The sequence below is a fragment of the Marmota monax genome, unplaced genomic scaffold (genome assembly GCF_021218885.2).
Source record: "Marmota monax isolate L192 unplaced genomic scaffold, Marmota_monax_Labrador192_F-V1.1 WCK01_AAM20220418_F8-fsc01711, whole genome shotgun sequence".
NCBI classification, from domain to species: domain Eukaryota; kingdom Metazoa; phylum Chordata; class Mammalia; order Rodentia; family Sciuridae; genus Marmota; species Marmota monax.
In genome coordinates this window covers 1-27,371 of record NW_026693449.1, presented here as the reverse complement: position 1 = coordinate 27,371, position 27,371 = coordinate 1, and the positions used below count along the sequence as shown (strand labels likewise).

Below are 27,371 nucleotides of genomic sequence, written 5' to 3'. Positions count from 1 at the left end.
ACAGTTAAGATTGTTCCCCACATATTTCCCTCTTTATACTATGTAACTAGTTACCTTTCTCATCACTACAGAAAGCAGCCAGTTTTGACACCATACACATTAGGAAACTTCTGAGCTCCTCATTCCTGGTTATGACTCTATCAGATTTTACACATTACCTTGGAATCTGCCACTTCCTCCAGATTTAACTCTTTAATGATGTTCTTGATCCTCTCCTTCTTTTCCTGTTTTGTCATAGTTGTTGGAAGCCGAAGAGCTGCTGAGAACCATAAGTTCTCTCTTACCGATAGTGTGTCCATCACAACATCATCCTGAAGGCAAATGTGATTTAATTGAGAAACACTGAGTTTTTCTAAGACCATCACTTCTGTGTATGTAACTTAAAATATGAAAATAATAAAGCCAGGGCTGTGGTTGTGGATCAGTGTAGAGTGCTCGCCTAGCATGTGTGAGACATGGGGTTCGACTCTCAGTACCACATATAAATAAATAAAATAAAGATTCATCAACAACTAAACAAAATAAATGAATAAAATAAACCCAAAGGAAAGTTCTAGTTATTGTAAAGTTTCAACTCTAAGGATTTCAGAAATTCTGTACAGACAGCTTTAGAGCCCAAGGGAAGCTATTTGCATACTCAGGTGGAGCACACATAATTATGATGACTTCTAGATATTTACAAAATGCTTTCTATGAGGAGTTGCTAAAGTCATCCTTTAGGAAAAGAAGAGAGGTGAATGAAGAGCCAAAAAGACAACAGTAGATGGTTTTGGAAATGATATAAAAACTAGAATTGATACCACTGCCTAAAAGTCTATATTCCAGGTTCTTTCTGCCTCTCCTTTTGACTCCTACCTCAGTCTTAAAGGAGATTATGTAAACGTGGTATAAAGAAAGTTGGTACTGAGCATCTTCAATTGGAAGCATGCAAAACTATAAGCCCAGTCTCTTGCACATACAGAAACAGGGGAAACCTAAAAGGCAAAATCACTAATACTTACCTGTACCACATACCCTGTATTATGTGGGAAATTGGAATCCTCAGGTACTTCATGTACCCAAACATCTCCAGATATACCACTTGGATCCTTCCTTGCAGCCAATATATCTAACAACCTATAAAAGGACACACATGTTCAGAGATTTTTCCTTCCTACAAAGGCCACATCTCTCACCTACTCAGAATCCAGATTCTGTTCAAGTTAAAAATTGAACTAGTCAAAAAATTCTATGGTTTAACATATGTGTGTGTTTGTGTATGTGCATGCACACATAGAAATTCTTAGCATCCTTTTCTTCATGTGCTATAAGACATTCCAAAATCATTAAAGCAAAATATTATTGGCTTATCCAGGATAGACTCCCAGTGACCCTCACCTTGATGGTCCCAACCCAGGCAACAGTCTCCTTTATCTCTGATGCATGATCTCCCTGAGAACTTCAGCTTCTTCTGTTCACTTTTAACATTATTCCCTTATCTTCTTTCCACATTAGTTCATAATATGATGGACTGCTATATTGTGATCACTTCATCATGCCATGTTGTTAAAGCTGAATTTAATAAGACTTCCTGGTCCTTGGATTAAAACCATATGCTAGTCTAAATTGATTTTATCCATAGTACTTAGCATCAGACAGGAAATGCACAACAAATTCACGTGATTTTTTTTGTGGGGTGGGGGCCGGGTACCAGGGATTGAATTCAGTAGTACTTGACCACTGGGTCACATTTGCAGTCATCTCTTGTATTTAATTTAGAGACAGCAACTCACTGAGTTGGTTAGTACCTCGCTTTTGCTGAGGATGGTTTGAACACATGATCCTCCTGCCTCATCCTTCCAAGCTGCTGGGATTACAGGAGTGCACCACCATGCACAACCAACGCATGTGATTTTTAAAAAGCATACTAAAATGCAGCCAAAAAGGCTTACTTACACCTTCTTTTGTACTCACAAAGTATTGCCTGAAACTGAGGGTCCCACGATGGCATTAAGGCCAGGGTTCATGATCCCACTGTAAACACAAAAATATACTGATTTAGTATTTTACTTTATAAAGAGTTCCATAGGTTTAGGGTCTTCACTGAATGCATTTAGGAAAGGTTGATGAAATTGCAGATAGATAACAAGCACCAAATATTAATGTAAAATATCATTGATTAATAGAAGTCTAGTCAGGACCTATAAAAAATGTCTGAGATCCCTCAAATATCTTGAAACCCCTAATCTCTTTGGGGGAAATGACATATTTCATGTTCAGACCACAAAATAAGTAGCAATTTTTTAATGAATGATCTGCATTACTCTTACTCCTTTTAACACAGTTTCTAAATCATGTTTAATGATCAGCCTCTTCAAATCCCCTCACCTGCTTCCCAGTCAAGTTAGACACCATTAATGAACACTGATTTGGAGATTGATCAGCAGTAGTGTTCTCACTTTTAAAATCTAGTCATAACAAAAATTAATATATCTTCAGTAGAAATCAAAGAGTGGAGCAAAGTACTCCAGACTATAAAAAAAATTGCGTGTTCTTCACATTCAAGAAAAATATCTTACCAATTAAAATAAACAGGGTAGATGATTCACTGCTTTGTTGAGTATCTGATTAATTGACTGGAAAATGTTCTGTGTGTATTGGGTGACATCCCTGTAGTATGGACATCCTTGTGAGATGCACAGTCAAAAAATGGATATAAGTATGCTTCAATCAAATTAAGTGTATTCCTGAGGGTAGTAAACAATCAGAGTAGAAGAAGGTGATTATGGCAGTGTTGACTGTGCTAAGACCCAGGAAGTCAATTTTAGGCTGATTATTATCCTAAATATAAGAGGTGAATCTACTAAGAAGAATTAAGTGGAGGAAGAGAACTAAGGGCAGGGCTACTTCAGGAGCACAGGAGTGCACACAGCAATCTGGCTTCAGGCATTCAGAACTCTGGTGTGTATGCCAGTCCCTCTTTTGACTTGCTAGGCACATCAAGATGTGTTCTACAGTGGAATCAGTATCTATTCCAAGCACAGGATCAAAGCCAACAGCTATGTGCCCTCACATACTGATACCCAGGGAGGTTGATCCTATGATTGCATAGGTGTCATGAAACATGAAAGTCCCAGTGCAACTGACCCCACAGAACTCACATCTAGAATGATCTCATCTTTCTTGGCCTGTAGCACCTGATCTTTAACAAATGAAACCAGCGCTGCCAGAGGCTGAGGTGATATGTACCATTCACTTTGTTTATTAACTGTGGAAACTCTGAATCACTGGACTATTGAGATTGTGGTAAACTGGGATTCAGAAAATTCTTAATTCATTTGCTATCCTTCCTCCCCCAGTGTAAAGACAAACAAATGACTGGGTATGTCTGGGGGTGTAGGTCAGTGCAAGTGGGAGTAGTTAGCATGCATGAAGTCTTGGGTTCAATCATTAGCAATAACCCAAATTCACAATGCTTGGGCAAACTCTCAAAGTGCATTTGTCTACAGTTCTTAATGCATCTCTCTTATTAATATCTACCTAGAAACTGCTTCAGAAATGATCAGGAAAAGCCTTTTTATTTCCTAAGTTTTCATTGCCTAGAAAATTTCCCATGTTTTTAAGATATGTAGTCAAAAAAAAGAGCAAGCCATCCTGAACGATTCAACCAGAAAAACAAATGTGAATATAGTAAGGCAAAGCATTTCAAAAGTCCCTTTGTTTGTCTTTCTTTGACAGTAAATCCCAGTGTTACAGAAAACATCAGAAGCATAGAAACCCAAATGCCACAGTTACTATGTAGGGCACTGACTAGTTCCACATCCATTCAGGCAACACAATTATGTCATGTCTACTATGTTTGTACAAGATACTATTTTAGGACATGGGATAGAGCTGAGAACAAATCCAGTAGATAAACAAATGGAAAAACAAAGTCCCAGCCCCCTGGAGTTCACACTCTAGTCAAGGGAATGAGCACCTACAGGTGGTCAATTATTTTCTATTTCCTAAACACCGTGAGTAGACAGAACTATGCTAATTTGTTTCAATAGAGTCTGGAGCTACACTCATGTCAAAAATTCAGTTATGTCCTTCACCTTTCCTGTTCTCCCCATCTTCACCTCCACGTTTCTCTCAGCCCTCACAAGCCATTCCCCTCTTATTTTCTGCTTTACAGCATATGCCTCTCTCCTAAAACTGTAAAACCTTGCCAAGAAGATTGTGTCTTTGTAACCACTTCTCCCTCCTGCCCTTCTGCTGCACCCTGCACTACTATTAATTCAAGTTTCCATACTGTGTGGTGAGGGTATGGATAAAAGACAAACAGACACACAAATAGAGAAAAAACTGGGGCCTGGTAAATCACTGTACATTGATAGATAAATAGTGACCATGAGCAGGCTCAGCAAATTCATTATATAGGTTTAAACAGCAAAAAGAACAATTGTGAAAAAGTTTCTTCAAGAAAAGCAAAACTGAAATTTTGAATATAAACAGCCCAATTAGAACTATCAGCTTACACCCTTAATTCTCTTCCCCCAGGCAGCTGGTATTTGAACCTAGGTCAGGAACTGATAAATCCATTGCTAGTATGGAATTTCCCTTTGAACAGGTTATCACTAAAGAAGCTCTGTAGTCTCAAATTGGCACCTTAGGCCCCTAGAGTTTCCAGGAGGGGCATCGTCTCTGAATCCGCACAATTCAAAGATCATAATTCATTTACCGCTCTTGACACCTTTCCCCGTTAGACATGGCACACTGAATCCCAAATACTGACTGTACAACATGAAAAGACCCGAAGGATTCCTGTTGGATCTACTACACATTATGAGATAATGGTACACCCTTTGGTCTTGTTTTGTTTATAGTCAAAGGAGTTAAATGCCATTCTTGGGACATGGTCAACCCCTCTCTCTCTCTCTCTGTCTCTGTCTCTCTCTCTCTCTCTCTCTCTCTGTCTCTCTCTCTCTCTCTCTCCACACACACACACACACACACACACACACACGCAAAGAGTTTTCACTTTCTGTATCTCCATGTGCCCTCCAATGGAGGATGAGGAGGTTCTGTATTGTCTTTGAATACTTCAATCAATCACAGCAAAAAAAAAAAAATGCAGGGAAACTGCTATAGTTTTATAATTCTTCCATCAGACTAAAAGGTTTCTATGAATAGAGGGCATTTCTGTAACTAGCATCTTCAACAACACCAGACACCTACTATTATCCCTATTTGGTTGAATAAGAGAATATCCACCTTAGTTTATTGAGTACATAATTAACTAGCTGGAAGGGATAAGTGAGGTAAATGAACACTCACACAGTGTGTCCTTTATAGTTGTTTAACTTGCACATATTCAAAGCAAGGTACCTTCTACCTCATTCATCAAAAAATTGTAGGGAAAATTATTTCATAATTACTGTGTTTCACAAAATGCTTGTCAGCTTTTCAGTAATCAATCTATCTAGTCATATAGCAAAAGATCAAAGCCTTACATCCACTATTCCTCTCCTTATTCTAGTCAGGATTACTTAACCAACACAAGAGAAAGACAAAAAGTAGGCAAGAGAGCAGGTATTCCTGCATGGAAAGAGTTCCAGTGCTGCACAGCAGCCCTTGCCTCAGCCCAGTCAGCCCTTAAAATCTTGCTATTTCTTTACCTCCAATGACTCAAAAATTTCTATGCTATTTTGTCAATTCTTTGATTTCTAAAGGGAGTTGGCTGGCATTAACTGAAAAGTGTAAAATCATATAAAAATATCAAGAAAATAGAACAAACATCAACTTACATATAGATCTGCAGCCACACTGAGTCAAAAAATTATTTTATAGCCACTCTTCAGCCTTGAAAAGCCAGTTGAAGGTGCTTACTTTGACTAGGGATGATTATTTCCCTTATTACAGAAACAGAATTCATAGGCAATGGTATCTGAGCAAATCCAAATTACATCACGACTCCATAGAAGGGAAGCAGAGGCTCACAAATATCAGAAAAATGCTGACACTCCTAAGGCCAGCATCTGTGAACTCATAGAGGTACCTCATAGTAATAGGTTCTATAATAACACTCATCTCCTTTCCACTCTAGATCTCACTTCAACACTACACATTGAATTCTGATTATTTTTCTGGATAAAAAGAATAAAAATAAAATTACAATTATTAGGTACTCTATAAAACTACATAACATCAGTGAGCTTGTAGGGATCTTAGGTTGTAGGGATGAGACTGTATATGTTCCATCTGTCTTCATTATAGTAATAAGTAAATTGTTCTAGAATGTGAAAAATCATAGACCATTCATTTAAAACAGGTCTATTTAAAAAGAAAACTACTTTCACAATATGCTCTCATTTCAACCTCCTTGTTGTAGACTATAAAGGACATAAAGTGCACAAGTACCTAAAACCAATCTGTTTCAGAAAGCTCATTTGAGTAGTGAAACAGAAACACATTCTGTTTCACTGTTTGGAAAGATTAGAGTTACATTATGTACCCACAATCAAAAAACAATAAACTATCCTGGTGTGATGGCACAAGCTTGTAATCCCATCAGCTCAGGAAGATGAGGAACAAGGATCCTAAGTTCTAGATTAGACTCACCAAATTAGCAAGGCCCTAACAACACAAGGAGATCCTATCTTAAATAATATGTGAAAAAGAGCTGGTCTGGACATGTGGCTCCGTGGGTAAGTGCCATGGGTTCAATTCCCAGTACAAAAAAAAAAAAAGCAATAAATTATACCACAAGGCCTATTTCAACCAAAACATGTGGTTGACACATGAAAAACTAAATGGCACATTAATTTGTCAGTTTCTCAAAGATTGATACACATGGTACAATCACTTTTACAAATGGATTGTTAGTTCAGTTCCTTTCAAAGTTAAACATACACTTAAGAGATCATCTCACTCCTACTTTAGACAAAAGAAATGAAAGCATTTGTTAATATGGCTAAAGATGTGAACACAAATATTCATAGAGTTTATTGCTAATACAGAAAACCTGGAAGTTCACTGTAGGTCAATAAAGTGGTCCTTTAAAAGGTCATGCACAAGAAGAGTGAGGCTGGAGGCATTTCTGTTCCAGACCTTAAACTATACTACAGAGCAATAGAAACAAAAACAGCATGGTACTGGCACCAAAATAGACCTGTAGGCCAATGTTACAGAATAGAGGACATAGAATCTAACCCACATAACTACAGTTATCTTATATTAGAGAAAGGTGCCAAAAACATACACTGGAGAAAAGATTGCCTCAAAAAGATTGGGAAAACTGGAAATGCACATGTAACAAAATGAAATTAAACTTCTATCTCTTACCATGCACAAAACTCAACTAACTCAAAGTGGATCAAGGACCTAGTAATTAAACCAGAGATCCTGTACGTAATGGAAGAAAAAGTAGGCCCAAATCTCCATCATGTCAGATTAGGCCCCAATGTCCTTAGTAAGACTCATATAGTACAAGAAACAAAATAAAAAATCAATAAATGGGATGTATTCAAACTAACAAGGTTCTTCTCTGCAAAAGAAACAATCAGTGAGGTGCATAGAGAGCCTACATGTTGGGAGCAAATCTTTACCACAAGCACATTGGATAGAGCACTAATCTCTAGGATATATAAAGCACTCACAATCTTAACAGTAAAAAAACAAATAACCCAATCAATAAATGGGCAAAGGACCTGAACACACACTTCTCAGAAAGGATATACAATCAAGCAACACACATATGAAAAAATGTTCAACATCTCTAGCAATTAGAGAAATGCAAATCAAAACTAGTCTTAAGATTTCATCTCGCTCTAGTCAGAATGGCAGCTATCAAGAATACAAATAACAGGTTAGGAATTTCCAGCAATAGTGGGGTGCGCCGGAACCTGGAGGAAGGATTTCCATTGCATGAGGATCGGCTGCGGGGACTCAAACGTGAGAGATTTGTTGCACGGAGGGTAACACTGCTTATTTAGCAAATCACCCCGCGGCTAGAGTCTGCAGCGCACGCTGGGAAACGAAGAGATAGCGACGCAGGGATACAGCGCTGCAGTTTCTGCCAGCCATGCAAGCACCGTACTCAGTGCTGAATTCTGGGTTCGAGACGGGGGAAGGAAGCAGTCCAATTCGGTTCTCCACACCGGTCAGACCACAGAGGAGGCCAGCGGCCACCATCTTGGAGAGCTGACGTCACCATCCCTGTTTTCGATTGACCGCAGCTCATTCAGCCATAGAACAGGTAATTTCAGGCTGCCATTCACCTGCGGCTTGCAGACAGATTACTCAGGCTCAGTGCTAGATGACCCGCAGAGACTGCTTCTTGGAGCCTGCTCTTATAGGAGCATACACCGAGCATGGAGCAGCTGAGTTCCAGCTCCCAGAACTGCTCTGGCCCAGGGCTAAGGAGCCCATGGAAACTGCTTCTTGGTCCGTGTCCTGCTGAGTACTGTGGAGGTAAATACCAACCGAGCCTTCATGGGCAGTGGCAACAGGACTGAGACGGGGCCTGTGAGGGCCGGTCAGGTCTCACCCGTTGCTTTGGTCACCCAGCAAAGGAAACGAAGTGCTGCCATTTGCATAGGATACCAACATGGCAGAGATATGATGTCATCAGAAAGCGGCGTAGGAGAGAACTTCATCAATACCAGTGGCGAGAGAAACAGTTGGTCTCCTGGTAGGGAGGGTGAGTCACAGACACCCGAGTCTCTCTCACTTTGTCTTCGAGCCAGGGGGAGGAGCCGGGCCGCAGCCCGTGCCCGGAGCAGGCCCAGCGGCTCGCAGGCGTGGTGGTGGCATGTCCCCAATTGGAGAGGGGACGGAGCGGAGCAGCCACCCACACCCGCAAGGTGGGCAGACCTGCGACAGACTGGCGGGTCAGGCCCAACGGCCTGCCAGCATGGTACACACGTCACTCCAACTGGAGTAGGGACAGAGCAGAGCCTTCGTCCGCGCCCGGATCAGGCCCCGCCTGTGTGGTGGTCACGTGACCCCAATTGGAGTGGGGGCGGAGCGGAACTGCCACCGTGCCTGCAGGGTGGGCAGACCTGCGACAGACCAGCGGAAGAGGCCCAGTGGCCTGCTAGTTCGACAGACACGTCACCCCACTTGGAGTAGGGGCATAGCAGAGCCGCTGCCCATGCCCGCAAGGTAGGCAGACCTGCGACCGACCGGTGGAACAGGCCCAGCGGCCGGCCGGGGTTGTAGGCATGTCACCCCAATTGGAGTAGGAGCAGAACAGAGCTTTCGCCCGTGCCCGGAACAGGCTCAGTGGTCCGAGGGTGTGGTACACAAGTCTCACCAATTGGAGGGGGGGCAGAGCAGAGCTGCGCCCGCGCCTGCACGGTAGGCAGACCTGCAACTGACCGGCGGATCAGGCCCAGTGGCCTGCCAGCCTGGTACACTCGTCACCCCAATTGGAGTAGGGGCAGAACAGAGCTGCCGCCTGTGCCCAGAACAGGCCCAGTGACCTGCCGGTGTGGTAGTCACGACACCCCAATTGGAGTAAGGGCAGGGCAGAGCTGCCTCCCACGCATGCAAGGTAGGCAGACCTGTGACCGACCGGCAGAACAGGCCCAGGGGTCCGCGGGCGTGGTAGACACCTCACACCAATTGGAAGAGAGGCAGAGCAGAGCCCCCGCCCATGCCTGCAAGGTAGGCAGACCGCCGCCCAACCCTGCAAGGGAGACTTTTCAACTATACAAGAGCAATATAAATACATAGGGGAAAAAAAAAAACATTTCAAAAACACAACAGTTTCACCAAGCAGAAAGAAATGCAAGCAGTATGAAAAGACAAGGAAAGAAAGGACCACAAGCAATGCAGGTCAATTCAACTTTAGAAGAGGTAACAGCTGCAGCAGATGGAATGTCAGATAAAGAATTCAGGATATACATGCTTCAGATGATCTAGAGTATCAAGGAAGACATTAGACAGCAAAATCAGACAATGAAAGATCACTTCAACAATGAATTACACAAACAAATCCAGGAAGCAAAGGATCAACTATACAGGGAGATAGAGGTTATAAAAAACAAACAAACAGAAATCCTAGAAATGCAGGAAGCAATAAACCAACTTAAAAACTCAATGGAGAATACTACCAGCAGAGTAGAACACTTAGAAGATAGAACATCAGACAATGAAGACAAAGTATTTCAACTTGAAAAGAACATAGACAGCTCAGCAAGACTGTTAAGAAACCATGAGCAGAACATCCAAGAAATATGGGATAACATTAAGAGACCAAACTTAAGAGTCATTGGCATACAGGAAGGTACAGAACTCCAAACCAAAGGAATGAGCAATCTATTCAATGAAATAATACGAGAAAATTTCCCAGACTTGAAGAATGAGACAGAATCCCAAACCTAGAAGCCTACAGGACGCCAAATGTGCAAAATCATAAGAGATCCACACCTAGACACATTATAATGAAGATGCCCAACATACAGAATAAGGAGAGAATTTTAAAAGCTACAAGAGAAAGGAAGCAGATTACATTTAGGGGTAAGCCAATCAGGATAACAGCTGATCTTTCAACACAGACTCTGAAAGCTAGAAGATCCTGGAATAACATATTTCAAACACTGAAAGAAAATGGGTTCCAACCAAGAATTGTGTATCCAGCGAAATTAAGCTTCAGGATGGAAGATGAAATTAAAACCTTCCACGATAAACAAAAGTTTAAAGAATTTGCATCTAGAAAACCATCTCTTCAAAACATCCTCGCCAAAACATTACAGGAAGAGGAAATGAAAAATAACAATGAAAACTAACAGTGGGAGGTAGGGCAGTAAAGGGTGGGGGGAATAATCAAAGAGGAAAACAAACCATGTTTAGTAACAGAAATAAACAAATATGGCTGGAAGAACAACCCATATCTCAATAATAACCCTAAATGTTAATGGCTTAAACTCACCAATTAAGAGACACAGGCTAGTAGAATGGATCACAAAACAAGACCCAACAATATGCTGCCTACAGGAGACGCATTTGATAGGAAAAGACATACATAGGCTGAAGGTGAAAGGTTGGGAAAAATCATATCACTCATATGGACTTCGGAAACAAGCAGGAGTGTCCATATTCATATCAAATAAAGTAGATTTCAAGCCAAAGTTAATCAAAAGGGATAAAGAGGGACACTACATACTGTTTAAGGGAACCATACACCAACAAGACATAACAATCATAAATATATATGCCCCAAACAATGGTGCAGCTATGTTCATCAAACAAACTCTTCTCAAGTTCAAGAGTCTAATAGACCACCATACAATAATCATGGGAGACTTCAACACACCTCTCTCACCACTGGACAGATCTTCCAAACAAAAGTTGAATAAGGAAACTATAGAACTCAATAACACAATTAATAACCTAGACTTAATTGACATATATAGAATATACCACCCAACATCAAGCAGTTACAATTTTTTCTCAGCAGCACAAGGATCCTTCTCAAAAATAGATCATATATTATGTCACAGGGCAACTCTTAGACAATATAAAGGAGTAGAGATAATACCATGCATCTTATCTGATCATAATGGAATGAAACTGAAAATCAACGATAAAAGAAGGAAGGAAAAAGCATACATCACTTGGAGAATGAACAATAGGTTACTGAATGATCAATGGGTTATAGAAGACATCAAGGAGGAAATTAAAAAATTCTTAGAGATAAATGAAAACACAGACACAACATATCGGAATCTATGGGACACATTGAAAGCAGTTCTAAGAGGAAAATTCATTGCTTGGAGTTCATTCCTTAAAAAAAGAAAAAAAACCAACAAATAAATGATCTCATACTTCATCTCAAAATCCTAGAAAAAGAAGAGCAAAACAACAGCAAAAGAAGTAGAAGGCAAGAAATAATTAAAATCAGAGCTGAAATTAATGAAATCAAAACAAAAGAAACAATTGAAAAAATTGACAAAACTAAAAGTTGGTTCTTTGAAAAAATAAACAAAATCGACAGACCCTTAGCGATGCTAGCGAAGAGAAGAAGAGAGAGAACTCAAATTACTAGCATACGGGATGAAAAAGGCAATATCACAACAGACACTTCAGAAATACAGAAGATAATCAAAAATTATTTTGAATCCTTATACTCCAATAAATTAGAAGATACTGAAGGCATCGATAAATTTCTTAAGTCATATGATCTGCCCAGATTGAGTCAGGAGGATATAGACAACCTAAACAGACCAATATCAATTGAGGAAATAGAAGAAACCATCAAAAGATTACCAACTAAGAAAAGCCCAGGACCGGATGGGTATACAGCAGAGTTTTACAAAACCTTTAAAGAGGAACTAATACCAATACTTTTCAATCAGGAAATAGAAAAAGAGGGAGAACTTCCAAATTCATTCTACGAGGCCAACATCACCCTGATACCTAAACCAGACAAAGACACTTCAAAGATAGAAAACTACAGACCAATATCTCTAATGACCCTAGATGCAAAAATCCTCAATAAAATTCTGGCGAATCGGATCCAAAAACATATCAAAAAAATTGTGCACCATGATCAAGTAGGATTCATCCCTGGGATGCAAGGCTGGTTCAATATACGGAAATCAATAAATGTTATTCACCACATCAATAGACTTAAAAATAAGAATCATATGATCATCTCGATAGATGCGGAAAAAGCATTCGACAAAGTACAGCATCCCTTTTTGTTCAAAACTCCAGAAAAATTAGGGATAACAGGAACATATCTCAATATTGTAAAAGCAATCTATGCTAAGCCTCAGGCTAGCATCATTCTAAATGGAGAAAAATTGAAGGCATTGCCTCTAAAATCTGGAACAAGACAGGGATGCCCTCTCTCACCACTTCTGTTCAACATAGTTCTCGAAACACTGGCCAGAGCAATTAGACAGACGAAAGAATTTAAAGGCATCAAAATAGGAAAAGAAGAACTTAAATTATCACTATTTGCAGATGACATGATTCTATACCTAGAAGACCGAAAAGGGTCTACAAAGAAACTATTAGAGCTAATAAATGAATTCAGCAAAGTGGCAGGATATAAAATCAACACGCATAAATCAAAGGCATTCCTGTATATCAGTGACAAATCCTCTGAAATGGAAATGAGGACAACCACTCCATTCACAATATCTTCAAAAAAAATAAAATACTTGGGAATCAACCTAACAAAAGAGGTGAAAGACTTATACAATGAAAACTACAGAACCCTAAAGAAAGAAACAGGAGAAGATCTTAGAAGATGGAAAAATATACCCTGTTCATGGATAGGCAGAACTAACATCATCAAAATGGCGATATTACCAAAAGTTCTCTATAGGTTTAATGCAATGCCAATCAAAATCCCAATGGCATTTCTTGTAGAAATAGAGAAAGCAATCATGAAATTCATATGGGAAAATAAATGACCCAGAATAGCAAAAACAATGCTAAGCAGGAAGTGTGAATCAGGAGGTATAGCGATACCAGACTTCAAACTATACTACAGAGCAATAGTAACAAAAACAGCATGGTACTGGTACCAAAACAGGCGGGTGGACCAATGGTACAGAATAGAGGACACAGAAACCAATCCACAAAACTACAACTATCTTATATTTGATAAAGGGGCTAAAAGCATGCAATGGAGGAAGGATAGCATCTTCAACAAATGGTGCTGGGAAAACTGGAAATCCATATGCAACAAAATGAAACTGAATCCCTTTCTCTCGCCATGCACAAAGTGAATTCAAAATGGATCAAGGAGCTTGATATCAAATCAGAGACATGCCATCTGATAGAAGAAAAAGTTGGCTACCATCTACATACTGTGGAGTCGGGCTCCAAATTCCTCAATAGGACACCCATAGGACAAAAGTTAATAACTAGAATCAACAAATGGGACTTACTCAAACTAAAAAGTTTTTCTCTCAGCAAAAGAAACAATAAGAGAGGTAAATAGGGAGCTTACATCCTGGAAACAAATCTTTACTACTCACACTTCAAATAGAGCCCTAATATCCAGAGTATACAAAGAACTCAAAAAATTAGACAATAAGAGAACAAACAACCCAATCAACAAATGGGCCAAGGACCTGAACAGACACTTCTCAGAGGAGGACATACAGTCAAACAAAAAGTACATGTAAAAATGCTCACCATCTCTAGCAGTCAGAGAAATGCAAATCAAAACCACCCTAAGATACCATCTCTCTTCAGTAAGATTGGCAGCCATTATGAAGTCAAACAACAACAAGTGCTGGCGAGGATGTGGGGAAAAGTGTACACTTGTACATTGCTGGTGGGACTGCAAATTGGTGCAGAGAATTTGGAGAGCAGTATGGAGATTTCTTGGAAAGCTGGGAATGGAGCCACCATTTGACCCAGCTATTCCCCTTCTCGGTCTATTCCCTAAAGACCCAAAAAGAGCATGCTTCAGGGACACTGCTACATCGATGTTCATAGCAGTACAATTAACAATAGCAAGACTGTGGAACCAACCTAGATGCCCTTCAATAGACGAATGGATAAAAAAAATGTGGCATTTATACACAATGGAGTATTACTCTGCATTAAAAAATGACAGAATCATAGAATTAGCAGGGAAATGGATGGCATTAGAGCAGATTATGCTAAGTGAAGCTAGCCAATCCCTAAAAAACAAATGCCAAATGTCTTCTTTGATATAAGGAGAGTAACTAAGAACAGAGTAGGGACGAAGAGCATGAGAAGAAGATTAACATTAAACAGGGATGAGAGGTGGGAGGGAAAGGGAGAGAGAAGGGAAATTTCATGGAAATGGAAGGAGACCCTCAGGGTTATACAAAAGTACATACAAGAGGAAGTGAGGGGAAGGGAAAATAATACAAGGGGAGAAAGAATGACAGTAGAGGGGTAGAGAGAGAAGAGGGGAGGGAGGGGAGGGAGGGGGGTAGTAGAGGATAGGAAAGGCAGCAGAACACAACAGACACTAGTATGGCAATATGTAAATCAATGGATGTGTAACTGATGTGATTCTGCAATCTGTATATGGGGTAAAAATGGGAGTTCATAACTCACTTGAATCAAAGTGTGAAATATGATATGTCAAGAACTATGTAATGTTTTGAACAACCAACAATAAAAAATTTTAAAAAAAGAATACAAACAATAAGTGCTGACTAGGATGTGTGGAAAAAGGCGCACTCACACATTGCTGGTGGGACTGTAAATTGGTGCAACCACTCTGGAAAGCAGTATGGAGATTCCTTGGAAAACTTGGAATGGAACCAATATTTGACCTAGCTATCCCACTCCTCAGTTTATACGCAAAGGACTTAAAAACAGCATCTTACAGGGACACAGCCATACCAATGTTTATAGCAGCACAATTCACAATAGCTACATTGTGGAATCAACCTAGATGCCCTTCAGTAGATGAGTGGATAGGGAAACTTTGGTATATATACACAATGTAATATTACTCAGCATTAAAAGAGAATAAAATCATGGCATTTGCAGGTAAGTGGATGGAGTTCGAGAATATATTGCTAAATGAGGCAAGACAATTCCTAAAAACCAAAGGCCAAATGTTTTCTTTGATATGAGGATGCTGACTCATAATGGCAATGGTGGAGAGCATGGGAGGAATGGAGGAACTTTAAATAGGATAAAGGGGAGGAAGGGTAAGGGAGGGGGAAGGGGATAGGAAAGATGGTGAAATGAGTTAGACATCATTACCCTAAGTACATATATGAAGACACGAATGATGTGAAAATAGTTTGTGTACAATCAGTGACTTGAAAAATTGTGCTCTATATGTGTAATATGAAATGAATTACATTCTGCCATCATGTAAAATTAAATTAATTTAATTTTAAAAAAGGTCATGCACATACTTGATATCTGATAGTATCCTTTTCTCGGTTATTTTCTGTTTAAACAGGAAGCCTCTCTTCTCTTTTACATGATAACAGATGTTGTAGAAACATAACACAGGCCCTTTCTGGTCACTGGAGGTGGTCCCAAGGAAGCCATCAGAGTTTACTGGGAGTAAGTGGATTGAAAATGAGTCCTTATTGGCAGACATTTGCAGAGTTATGTTTTTCTGTAGAGGGAAAACCAATAGTAAGTTGATAGTTCAGGTAATCAAGATTTTAAACACCAGATAAGAACACATTTAAACCAAGTATCTTCTAAACTGTGCTGCAGTGAGTAGGTTCTTTCCCAAAGAACAGCTCACATGATTGTGATAAGAACAACATTAGAACCTATAATCAGAGGCAGATGTAATTAGAATACTGGCATTCCAGTTAAATATCACATTCCCAAATTCAGAGGTCCTAAAAAGTAAAAATTATGAAAATTATGCAAAACCCAGAAAGGAAGTAAAAGGCAGATGATATATCTTGTCTGACTTGAAATTCACACTATGATACAACTTCAGTTCAGTGATAGCCTACATGATCATCATGCAGCTCCTGTATTTTTTTAATATTGGAGTTTATAATATTTTGACTACAAAAGGAGCTTAGTATAGCAGTCAGGATCTGGAAAGATTTTTCTGAATTTATAGTTTCAACTTGTACATCTCTGGTTGTTGCGCACTTTCAATTATCTAAAACGGTAAACTCCAACATTGTTTTGTACTGACATTATTATTTATTTAATGGGGATACATATGAAAATGATTAAGTAAATCAAACAAATAGTTAAACAGCTCAAGGCCTTAAAGAAAAATTGAATATTAAGTTAATGTGAAGTGAAAAATGTTTCATTGGAGAGTTACAAAAGGCTCCTTAAATCAATTCAGAAGAAGACATGGTGCTGAACTGAGGTTGTTAAATAGGTTTGAAGTACTAACTGCAATAATTAAAGTTGTCATTTGTGAAATCCAAAATCATCCATGAAGAACTTTCTCTTTGCCTATGGAGGACAGCTGCTCCATCCTCCTGAGAACAACCATCGAAGCAGACAGAACATGAGAAGGAGCATGTGAAAAGTCTCTGATGAGAGCAACAAAGCCACAGGAGTGGAGAAACCAAAATCCCAGTAAGTAGGAAGAGAACTGAGCAATCCCAGCACCTCATGCCTTTTCCTCTCCAAGTATTTGGAAATGCAAACTTTATACACAAAGGGCAACATTGGGATCAGGCAGGAAAAGGCTGCTAGAGGCATCTTCCAGAGCCCTTAATACATCTGAGCAAATATCTCAGCAGTCTTTAAGCCAGGGAGACAAAAATTGGACAGCTGGGCCTGCAGAGGTGATGAGGTGCCCTAAGAACCCAAGCTTTAGCGATCCCAGAAGCATTATTGCCTGGAAATAAGGGAAAACCCAAAATAGACCATTCTCTGCTTAATCGGGGTCATCTGCTCAGACATTGCTAGAAGAAAGTTAAATCCACTTTCAAAGAAGATATCAGCCAAGTGTGCTGGCACACACTTGTAATTATGGGATTCAGGAGGCTGAGGCAGAAGATCACAAGTTTAAGACAGCCTCAGCAAATTAGTGAGGCCCTAGGCAATATAGTGACATGCTGTCTCAAAATAAATAAATAAATAGGGCGTGGATGTGGCTCAATAGATAAGAATCCTGGATTTAATCCCTGGTAACAAACACCAAAAAAGATCATTGCACAAACTTTTAATCTAAAATTCCCAGGCATGCCAGAATATAGGAGCTAAAGTTCCAAATCAGAATATAAAGGAAGACCCACAGGTGAAACACACTGGAGTTATCAAACACTGACATTAAAACCATTTGTTAATATGTTCAGGAAAACATAGTTTATCACCAAATAAACAGACCTTAAAAAAGTAAATTAAAAACTCCAGTTAGATGTGATGATGCAAATCACTATAACCAGCTACAAAGGGGACTCAGGTAGAACAGGTGGTCAGGAAAGTGCACTCCAATGAGACTGTTGAGCTGTCACCTGAGGGAGGCCAACTGGAGGAGCAGTGCTGAGCTGAGCACTACTGTACAAAACCAGCAAAGAGGCCAGAGGGCCTGGTGTGTGATGGAGGGCAAGAAGAGAGGAGCTAAGGTCAGAGGAAGGACAGCTGAAGCAGAGCCCATAACTAATTTGACTTGGACTAGAAATGAGAATGAGAGGTACCAGGAAGTTCTGGGTAAAGGAATGGCATGATTTAACTATTTTTACCACTCTGACTTTTATCAAAGGTAGGGATGGAGCAAGGAGATCATATGAGAGGCTACTGTAACAATCGAAGAGCCAGGGGACACTGTTATAAACCCTCCTCTGTCATAAGATCTTAGAAGTCTTCTTTCTCTCTGTGGGTGCTGCCACAGTACAATATCACCCAAGAACTCCAAGAACAGAAAGAGCACCAGGTTTATCAGACACAACATACTAAGAACACACCACCTGAAGAACTCTCTCTTGACCCAGTAGAAAATGCAGGTGCGGATGGGAAAAGCACAGAACTTCAAGAGGAGGAGAACCTCATTTACCAGCAAGGACCCAACCGAACAGAGGATTTGTAAGGGTTCTTTATGAACTTAACTTGTTCCAAACTATCCCAGCCCATGATCAATTTGGGGACTTAAGAAAAAGGGGTAGGAATGTGGCTCAGTGGTAGAGTGCTTGCCTCTCATGAATGAGGCCCTGAGTTCAATTCTCATCACCAACACCAAAAAAAAAATTTAAAAAAAGAATACAATACATAATAAAGATTGATGTTATGGCCCTTGGAAACTAGAGAAAATCTCATGTAAATTTTAAAGGAAACCCCTTTGTATTCAAATAAGAGGAGTAGGTAACAAGACTTAGGGGAGGGGTATCTGAGGCAGTTAGGAAGACATCACTGGCAGATGCCCTGGGAAGTCCTCACCTTTTGTCTTCTTTCTGCATCAAGCTGATCCCATCTTACTGGCACAATCTTTAGACCTTCTTTGGCTCCTCTCATTCAGTGCTTCCTCTTTCTTTGAAAAATTTCCATCCAGTGTGTTTAGTGGGAGATTACAAGACTTGTTACCTTCCAGAAACATCTATTTTACCTTCTACATGGATTGAATTGTATTACCTAATGCTAACTGAGCCTAAGAACTAAATTCCAGCCAGACCCTGCTCTAAATAGCAGCAAGGTCTTCTCCAGTCACAAATCCAAGAAATTGAGGTAGTGATCCATAAAGTTTAGGAAAATTGGTTCAACAGGTTCCCTGATGAAGTAGAAATTTCATTCCCTTCTTGTTACAACAAACTTAACCATAGATGGGAGCAGAAGGTAACATAGCGATTTTTCTCTGTATTTATCATACCCATTCCTGGCTTAAATGACTGCTACACTACTAACTTTAAATATGATCCCCTGAATATTTTCTCTCTATAAATAAATTTACTAGGTAACTCAAACTCAGGGATCTACTCTTCTCATCCTCCTAGTGAGTGGAGAGAAGGAGTACTCATCTGTATGGGTTTTGTAGGATTATGATGCATAACTGACTTTGAATATATATTAATATTAATAGCAATATATATTAGTAACCACAGAAGTGTACATTGAGTAGGAGAGATATACAGTATAAGAATAAAATTATACAAGACATTATTGAAAAAGAAAAAATTATGGGAACATAATCATCTAGCCATCAATTTTTGGTTCACATTCTGAAGTGAACTCAGCATTGATTATTTAAAGAACAGATGAGGATCTAATAGGTCTAGAGAGCCTATAGACACAGGTAGGGAGACCATTTGGGCTCTTTCATTTTCATTGAAACCTTTCAATCCTAGCTTCCTACCCCAGAGTATATGGTTCATTTTTAACATAATATAAATCTTCCTCCCTCCTTGATCCTGTCTTCAACTGCTACCAAACTCATATCAAAAACTGTCAGCATACTGTTTGAAGACAGAGATAAACCAATTACCCTCATATTATAGTTGCACATTGTAGATGTGTAAGAAAATGTCACACCAAACACTTACCTATGTTTAATTAGTGTGGGTCAATTGAAAAATATATACATATATTTTTTAAACTAATGACAAACCCATTTATAAACTATTTAAAGAACATGATGCCCACCTATCCCTCTATAAAATCCAGGTTTATTCCCAAATAAGATCCAGCCATCAACAGTAGCATGTGGGACCACAGGGTCTTATCATTCAAGTGAGTCCTGTAACACTTAGAGTAAGGACAGTTACAACTACAAAAATCCTCCTTAGGAAGTGCCCTTAGAAATACACTACTGCATACATATGGATCGCACTGAGGATGCTCTCCATTGCCATTCCTCTGTCTCTTCTGCATGCCTAGGTGACTGACACACACACACAACATATTGCTCAAAAATAACTGCCATGAAAACAGACCACAGATCAATGGTACAGAATAGAAGACTCATAAACAAAACCATTCAGAAATACTCAAATAATCCTTTTAGACAAAGATGCAAAAAACATGCATGGAAGCATGGACAGTCTTTTTAAAAAAATGGTGCTTGGAAAGCAGGTTATCCAAATATAGAAGAATGAATATACAGTAGAATGGATATAGAAGCATGAAAATGAAACAACATCCTGTCATTATGTACACATAAAATGCAACAAAAATGGAGAAAAAAAAGTTTTAAAATAATAAAAAGCAAACACCAGGAAAAGCTTCTCTCATGAACCAGCTTCAGAGGGAATGACTGATCATTCTCTCTCTAATGGCCTTCAGGATACACATTTTTATGTACAGAGGGCCTTTCAGTTCACCTGTATCTATTGCAATGTGCTCCCTCAGGCAATGTTCTACTCTAGGTGGTAGTTTACTTTATCTTTCACATGCTTACTTCAAATGCTTCATGAGTGCCTAATGATATAAGTTCAGAAATAGGTTTGCACACATGTGTTTGTATTTTAATATATGTTATGTAAAGTAATGTGTTCCCCAAGTAATGTCCAGGGCCCTGGAACAAATAAGCCCAGTAAACACACTTGTTGCTATTAATCTGTATATTTTTCTGAAAAAGGAATGAGTAAACAATTTATATATATATATATATATATATATATATATATATATATATATATATATATATATAAACATATTGCTTTGTATACACAAACATTTTAAAACTTATCTATAATTTAGTTTTTGGGCTGAATTTTTTGAATCATTTGAATGTTTTCAGTATTGTTTTTAGTAAGTGTTGTAAATAGTTGGTTCATTTTTACATTTAATCATCAAAACGGAAATATTTCCATAAAAATTCTGAAAGAGACCTCAAGAACTCTGTAGCAAACTACCCAAATTGATGAGAAAACTAACCTGGGAATAAGAAAAATAATTGCTTCGCCAATCCCTTTAAAGCATTAATGCTAATAAATATTTCCTCCACCAGCAGTAATTCCCATGCTCAGGAAAGTTTTCCTTCTTCAATATTAACTCTCCTTATCTTCACACATTTGAGAACAGGCAAGAGTTTTATCTTAACTGACTTGTGCAGGCTGGATTCCCTACCAGACCCAGAATCAGTTGCACTGCCACATCGTTTTGTGAAAAAAATTCTGTATGGACTGTTTTTATTTCCTACTCTCAAATCAAACTGCCAAGGGTACAAACTCAGTCATGTCATTTAAGCAATGTGCTCTTTTTTTTTTTTTAGAGAGAGAGAGAGAGTTGTAGATGGACACAACACAATGCCTTTATTTATTTTTAAAGAGAGAGAGAATTTTTTTAATATTTATTTTTTAGTTTTTGGTGGACACAACATCTTTATTTTTATGTGGAGATGAGGATCGAACCCAGTGCCCCAGGCATGCCAGGCGAGCACGCCACATCCCCAGCCCCAGTGTGCTCTTTTCTAAAAAAAAAAAAAATACCTACCCACCTTTCCTGGCACACAAACTTGTTCACTTAATAGTAGTTCAAATGACCAAGGGCACAAATTTCTGCTCAGAGGCATAGCATAAAACTCATGGATATAAAGCACAGATATGGAGGTCAAAGGGAGTCAGCTTGAACTTCCATACAGGCCATGAAACATCAGCTTCCAGTCCACAAGGCCACCAAGCATCTGTACTGCTGTAGAAATCCTCAAGCATTTTCCCCCAGTCTCCTGGCTCAGTTCCTCTGCCTTCCTTTCCCTCCCTCCCCAGTGGAGGACTGAGTGCTTCCCCTCCCTCCTGCACTCTGATGAAGCTGTCTGTGGGGTTGAGGACAGTGCCCACAGCCTCCACTGATCCCTTGCCAGATGGAGATGACCCCACCACTCCCTCTACCCAGAGGAGAAACACTCACCTAGTGGGAAGGTGCTAGTAGCCCCTCTCAGGGCTGTGGGCAGCAAACTGGACCTCTAGGAGATAGCTTGGACTGGACTTTGGTACAGGAGACACAGGCTGTGGGGCTAGCATGCCCAAGGCTGCCTCTCCCTGAAGTTGTGTTCCCTGAGCCGGGGCGGGGGCAGAAGGCAAAAGGTGTGGCACCAACTGATAGACTGTGGTAAGCCTCTGTTTTCAAGGCACCAAACCTCAGGGACCATTGTCCCACTGCGGAATCCAGTTCATGAAGACTGTCCCTGGCCACACAGGGACAAACCAAAATCCCCACTTCTGGTGTTTTTCTCAAAGGAACAGAAGAAATTCGCTCTGGTGGGTACTTCCGAGGCTGATGGACACCTCATGTGACTGGATGGGTTTGGCACTGTTGCTCTCACTGTCCCTGAGAACTAGGAGTTCTGACACCTAGGCTTTTCCTCTCACACTTCACCCATCCCAAGGGCAATAGGTGATTTCTGGTCAATGAGTTTTGGACAAATTAGATGGTTGTGTCCTAGGGCCAAATACATCAGGAACTGAATCTAAAGGGATGGAGGGTTTGAATGAAAGTATTCCTGTGGATGGTTTCAATGTTTTCATACTGCTGAAATAACTATTTCTCTACATTAGTTTGAGACAGGAAACCCTAGAAAGTGATAGCATGGGTTCAGGAGAAGCTCTGGTTACCAGGTTCTGTGAGCAAGTACTGCCATCCCAGCATTCACCCCCTGCCTCTGGCCTCAGAAAGTAGCACCTGCATGTGGACAAAATCTTCTATCTGCAGTTTACAAAGAAAAACCATGGTGTCAGGTTGTTGACCTCAGGAGTTATTGTTAAAATTGTGTCCTATTCAGGAAAATCAGGCATGAAGGGAAGGTAAGAAAATTGACAGGACATAATTTTTAGAATATCAAAGGTACTATATTGTAGACTTACAGAACTTCAACTATATGTCCATGATGAACACAAACATTTTCATGAATTTTTTTTTTTAGGATTCATTCTGTCACTGGGAAGACTCATATAGAAATACATTTATTCCGGTTTCATTTTAAACCAAAATTAGGATACTATTCATAGCTGGATCTTAATGAATATTGTGGTATCAGCATTCTCTGAAAGCAACTGAAAGAAAGTATAAACACACAAAAAAGGAGAAAGAAAATGTGATTTTGAGACAAAAAAATAAATAACAGAAACAGGATATTAGATTGTATATGGTATTTTGGAATTTATATAAATAAAAGAATTCAGAGCCCTGGGGATGAAGTTCAGTGATAGAGAGATCACAGCCTAGATTTGCTCCCTGCACACACATAAAGTAGTAAATAAATTCAAAATATATACCAAAAACTGTTATGTAGAAAATACTTGAATGAAAATAATGAAATAGTGCTCGCTTCGGCAGCACATATACTAAAATTGGAACTATACAGAGAAGATTAGCATGGCCCCTGCGCAAGGATGACACGCAAATTCGTGAAGCGTTCCATATTTTTCACGGAAGGCAGGCCACGTGACTCGGAGAAGGGACCCAGTCTTCTTCTATCCCCTAAATTTCTTATTTAGAAATGACTCAGATGTTGTATCAAATTTCAGCATAATAGAATTTAAGACTTTAAGCAACATGAGAAGTACATTTATAAATATTTAATCTCATTTCTATTCACCTAGTCTATCTTTGACAGTTATACCTGCATTGCTGAGACATCAGACAATCATTTCAAGTTATTTCTTAGTCAAAGAAAACCCATGTACTTGATGCACATGATACACAAGTGTGATAAAGCAATGTGAATTGAATAGTTTGTTAAAGGGCATTTCAATCCAAATTATATTTATGACAAAATGGTAGAAGCTAAGGTAACCACTTTATATGACTACACTTTAAGATATTTTTTTGTAGTCTTAGGAAGTTTGTGGACCAAATTTTTTTTAGGTAAAGCAGATCTCATAGCAGCCTGATTTCTTAAAAAGACTGTGATCTTTGCTCCTCCTCTTCCCTCTTCTTCTCTTGACTATTTATTTCATCTTTCTTCTTCATTTTCCTTCTTCTCATTTTCAAAAGAATTTATGAGTTAACTCTTAGACTTTGCATTCCACATAATAACAATTATCCTTAATATAAGAAGAAAGTCGTTAGAAGAAAAAATGGAAAGCTTAAAACTTTTATATGTTCACCATATAATTGAAGTTTAAGATTAATTAAAATGCACTCCCAAGAAGTTTGTAAATTAGGCATGCTGATAAAACATTAAATTAGGCTTGCAGAGCCAAAAGGAATTTACCAGAAAAGGCAACAAGATGTTACTGGGAGTTAATAGTGTTTAAAAAATTCATGGGAATCCCCTGCAAAAGAGCAGAGTGGCCCCAGTAACCCCTGCTAAAGCCACTCTTCAGAATTAAGGCGACAGTATACCTTGACAGGTTTAAGTTAAGTTCTTCCCAGTGCTGTCCCCATGACCCATTTTCAGGCTAATACTTTCCTTAATTCAAGGAATATGAAGATCAGACAGGATTACAAAAAAAATCGTTTTTTTCTTCTCATGGATTTAGAGCTGCAAGTGACCCAGTTGTTGGAGAATGTCAACTAATGGGCTGCATGTGGAGATGTAACTAATATTTCCCATTGTTTCCGAATAGTGACAAAACAGGTCAAAATTATATTCTTTTATTACTTTTATTGTAGTTAGAATCAGGTCTCAGGACACTTCCAATGAAGGCCAAACCACATCTGACCAGGTTTCTGCAATCAGATTTGGGCCATCTCCAACCACAACCAGACCAACCCAGAGAGAAACCAATGAGAACTTCTGTAGATAGAAGGTCCTTAATCCCTCTCTGGTCTGGAATCACATTGCCCCCAAGGAAGTTCAAACCAGAACTTCCATTCACATGTTAAATCTTGTCTATCCAAATCCAGCTCCCCCACTAGAAAAGCCAAATGAGAGAGGAAAAGAAATAGGAATCTGATTGCTTATACCAAAGTGACTCATGTGGTAGGATGTCTTCAATCCGGAGTGCAAAATTGAAACTATGCACTGAAGGTCCACAGTGCTGAGTCAGGAAAAGTCCCGGGGATGGTCCATGGGACAAGGTGCTTAGATACTTGCTTTGACTTGTCCAAAGGTTTTTAGAGTGGCTAGGGGCTGAAAAGCCATGGCAAATGTTCTTCTGGATATTATTTTTGGCCATTTCATCAAATTGTTTCCAAAAAAGTTCCATTTTGCACACCTCACTGTATGCCAGTCATTACAATGACAAGTTTTGTAAAAAAAAAAAAAGAGTGTATTTGTAAATAGACTCAGCACAAAGAAAGAAGAGACCCTCCTGAGACTAAGGTTTATGGTGTTTTCTGGGATAAAGGTGCAGGTGATTTAAGGCATGAGAAAGGTGACTAGAGGTGAAGTAACCAGTAGTTTACACATGTTCAACTCAATGTCATGGCTCTTCTCAGGATGCTTGTTCAGAAATTATTGGTGTTAGCAGATATGAGCATGGAATTTCTGGCCTGGGGATGTCAAAATGTTACCCATGCAATACTGGTGCAGGCCCAAGTGAAGTCATTGGCTCCAACAAAAATGGGCTTTGAATCCCTGGGAAACAACCCCGGCAAATGATTTCACCATGCCCCACATGTCCTTGACTTTAACTACCGCAAAGCTAGTAGGAGGCTAATGATAATATTGCTCAGCTCCATGACTTCCAAAATTATTGATTTTTAAGTCAATTAACTAATAAAGAAAAGCAAGTGAAGCTGGAATATTTATTTAGACTTTCAACTCTGTTTCACAGGAATAGGGACTAAATGCCAAAAGTGGAGGAGAGACTATGTGACAGCATTCACTCCCTTGGTTCTGCTCACTATTACTGGGGGCCTCTGAAGAACTGGGGAAAGTCCTCTATGATGGTCAAGAAGTGATGAGGAAGTAATGGAATGGAAACAGCTGAAAAAAACGCATCCTCCTACTTTCACTGGTAGCAGGAAGAGAGATCTCCTCTGAATTGAGCCCATTGAGATCAAAGAATGGGACAAGGCTCCCACACCATGGGATAAGTATGCTTGGTAAATAATTCACAGTGTCTTCAAAGGACATAGTTCAGAGACAGGGTTGAAATTGCATGGAGAAACCCATCCAACCCACCAAATCAAACAACTGAGAAGGCATTGAAGGAGCAATTACACAAACTGACACTGAAGATGTTTCCCTAGGTGGAAATATTTAATAATTCAGAATTTACCCCTTTAGGAATAAGCATCTGACTCTTTATGTTCTAATTCTGCACACTGATACAATGTTGGACAGCTAGTCAGATGACATTGGAACAGTAATTTCCTCAACTCTGAAGGCTGACTAAACAGGAGAATTTGAAATGACTCCCTCTAAAATTAAGGAAATGCATCTGAAATTAAGAGGGATCAAAGCCACAAATTGTTAGAACTTCTGAACTTCCTCATGTTGACAAGAGAAACTAATCCCACCTTGGCCAGGCACCACTGACATGATCTCTAACACAGATTAGCTAAACCTTCATATATATTTTCCCTACCTTTTGTCCTCTTTATCACTCCTTCTCTTATAAAAGCTTTCTTGGCCCTGGAGCTTTCTGAAGATGGAAATTCAAAACAAAGAGCATTCTTTTATCTTTCTTCAAAGCTGGCTTTGAATGAAACCTATTTCCCTGCTCATTTGACTCTGAGTAATTGTGGAGCATTATGAGCAATAAAATCTAGATTCTGACTCACTTCGGGTAATACTACTGCTGGGTAAAAATTGGGTAGAGAGGGTTAAATACCCTTATGCAAAATATTAGGAACCAGGAGTGCTTGGTTTGGGAATTTTTTCATGTGTTGAGATTATATATATAACATATAATATATATTATATCACAATATATAATATATATTATATTTATGTGTAATAAATATAATATAATATATATTATATTTATAATATATGACATATTATAAATATATTATATATTATACATAATATATAATAATATCTGATATATAATATAAAAATATAACATCTCATATCTGATAACACCAATAATTTCTAAACAAGCATCCTGAGAAGAGCCATGGCATTGAGTTGAACACGTGGAAACTACTTGTTACTTCTCCTCCAGTCACATTTCTCATGCCTTAAATCA

At 39.2% G+C, this 27,371-nt stretch overlaps 1 protein-coding gene and 1 non-coding gene across 2 annotated transcripts in view; one reads left to right on the top strand and one right to left on the bottom strand.

Annotated features, from left to right (window-relative positions):
- The window catches only part of LOC124101533 (broad substrate specificity ATP-binding cassette transporter ABCG2-like), a gene marked incomplete at its 3' end in the record, with an annotated part of 33,882 nt that extends 17,839 nt beyond the window's left edge, over positions 1 to 16,043 (bottom strand). Inside the window, exons 1-4 of the mRNA XM_046457545.2 lie at positions 15,840 to 16,043; positions 1,954 to 2,013; positions 1,002 to 1,116; positions 152 to 311 (exon numbers count right to left, since the gene is read on the bottom strand). Coding sequence (XP_046313501.2) covers positions 152 to 311; positions 1,002 to 1,116; positions 1,954 to 2,013; positions 15,840 to 16,030 — 526 coding nt within the window. The remainder of the gene's footprint in view (positions 1 to 151; positions 312 to 1,001; positions 1,117 to 1,953; positions 2,014 to 15,839) is intronic.
- A 7,563-nt stretch (positions 16,044 to 23,606) lies between these two features.
- On the top strand, positions 23,607 to 23,713 carry LOC124101534 (U6 spliceosomal RNA). Its single transcript, XR_006854641.1, has one exon. It is a non-coding gene; the product is annotated as a U6 spliceosomal RNA (small nuclear RNA).
- Positions 23,714 to 27,371: the final 3,658 nt, after the last annotated feature.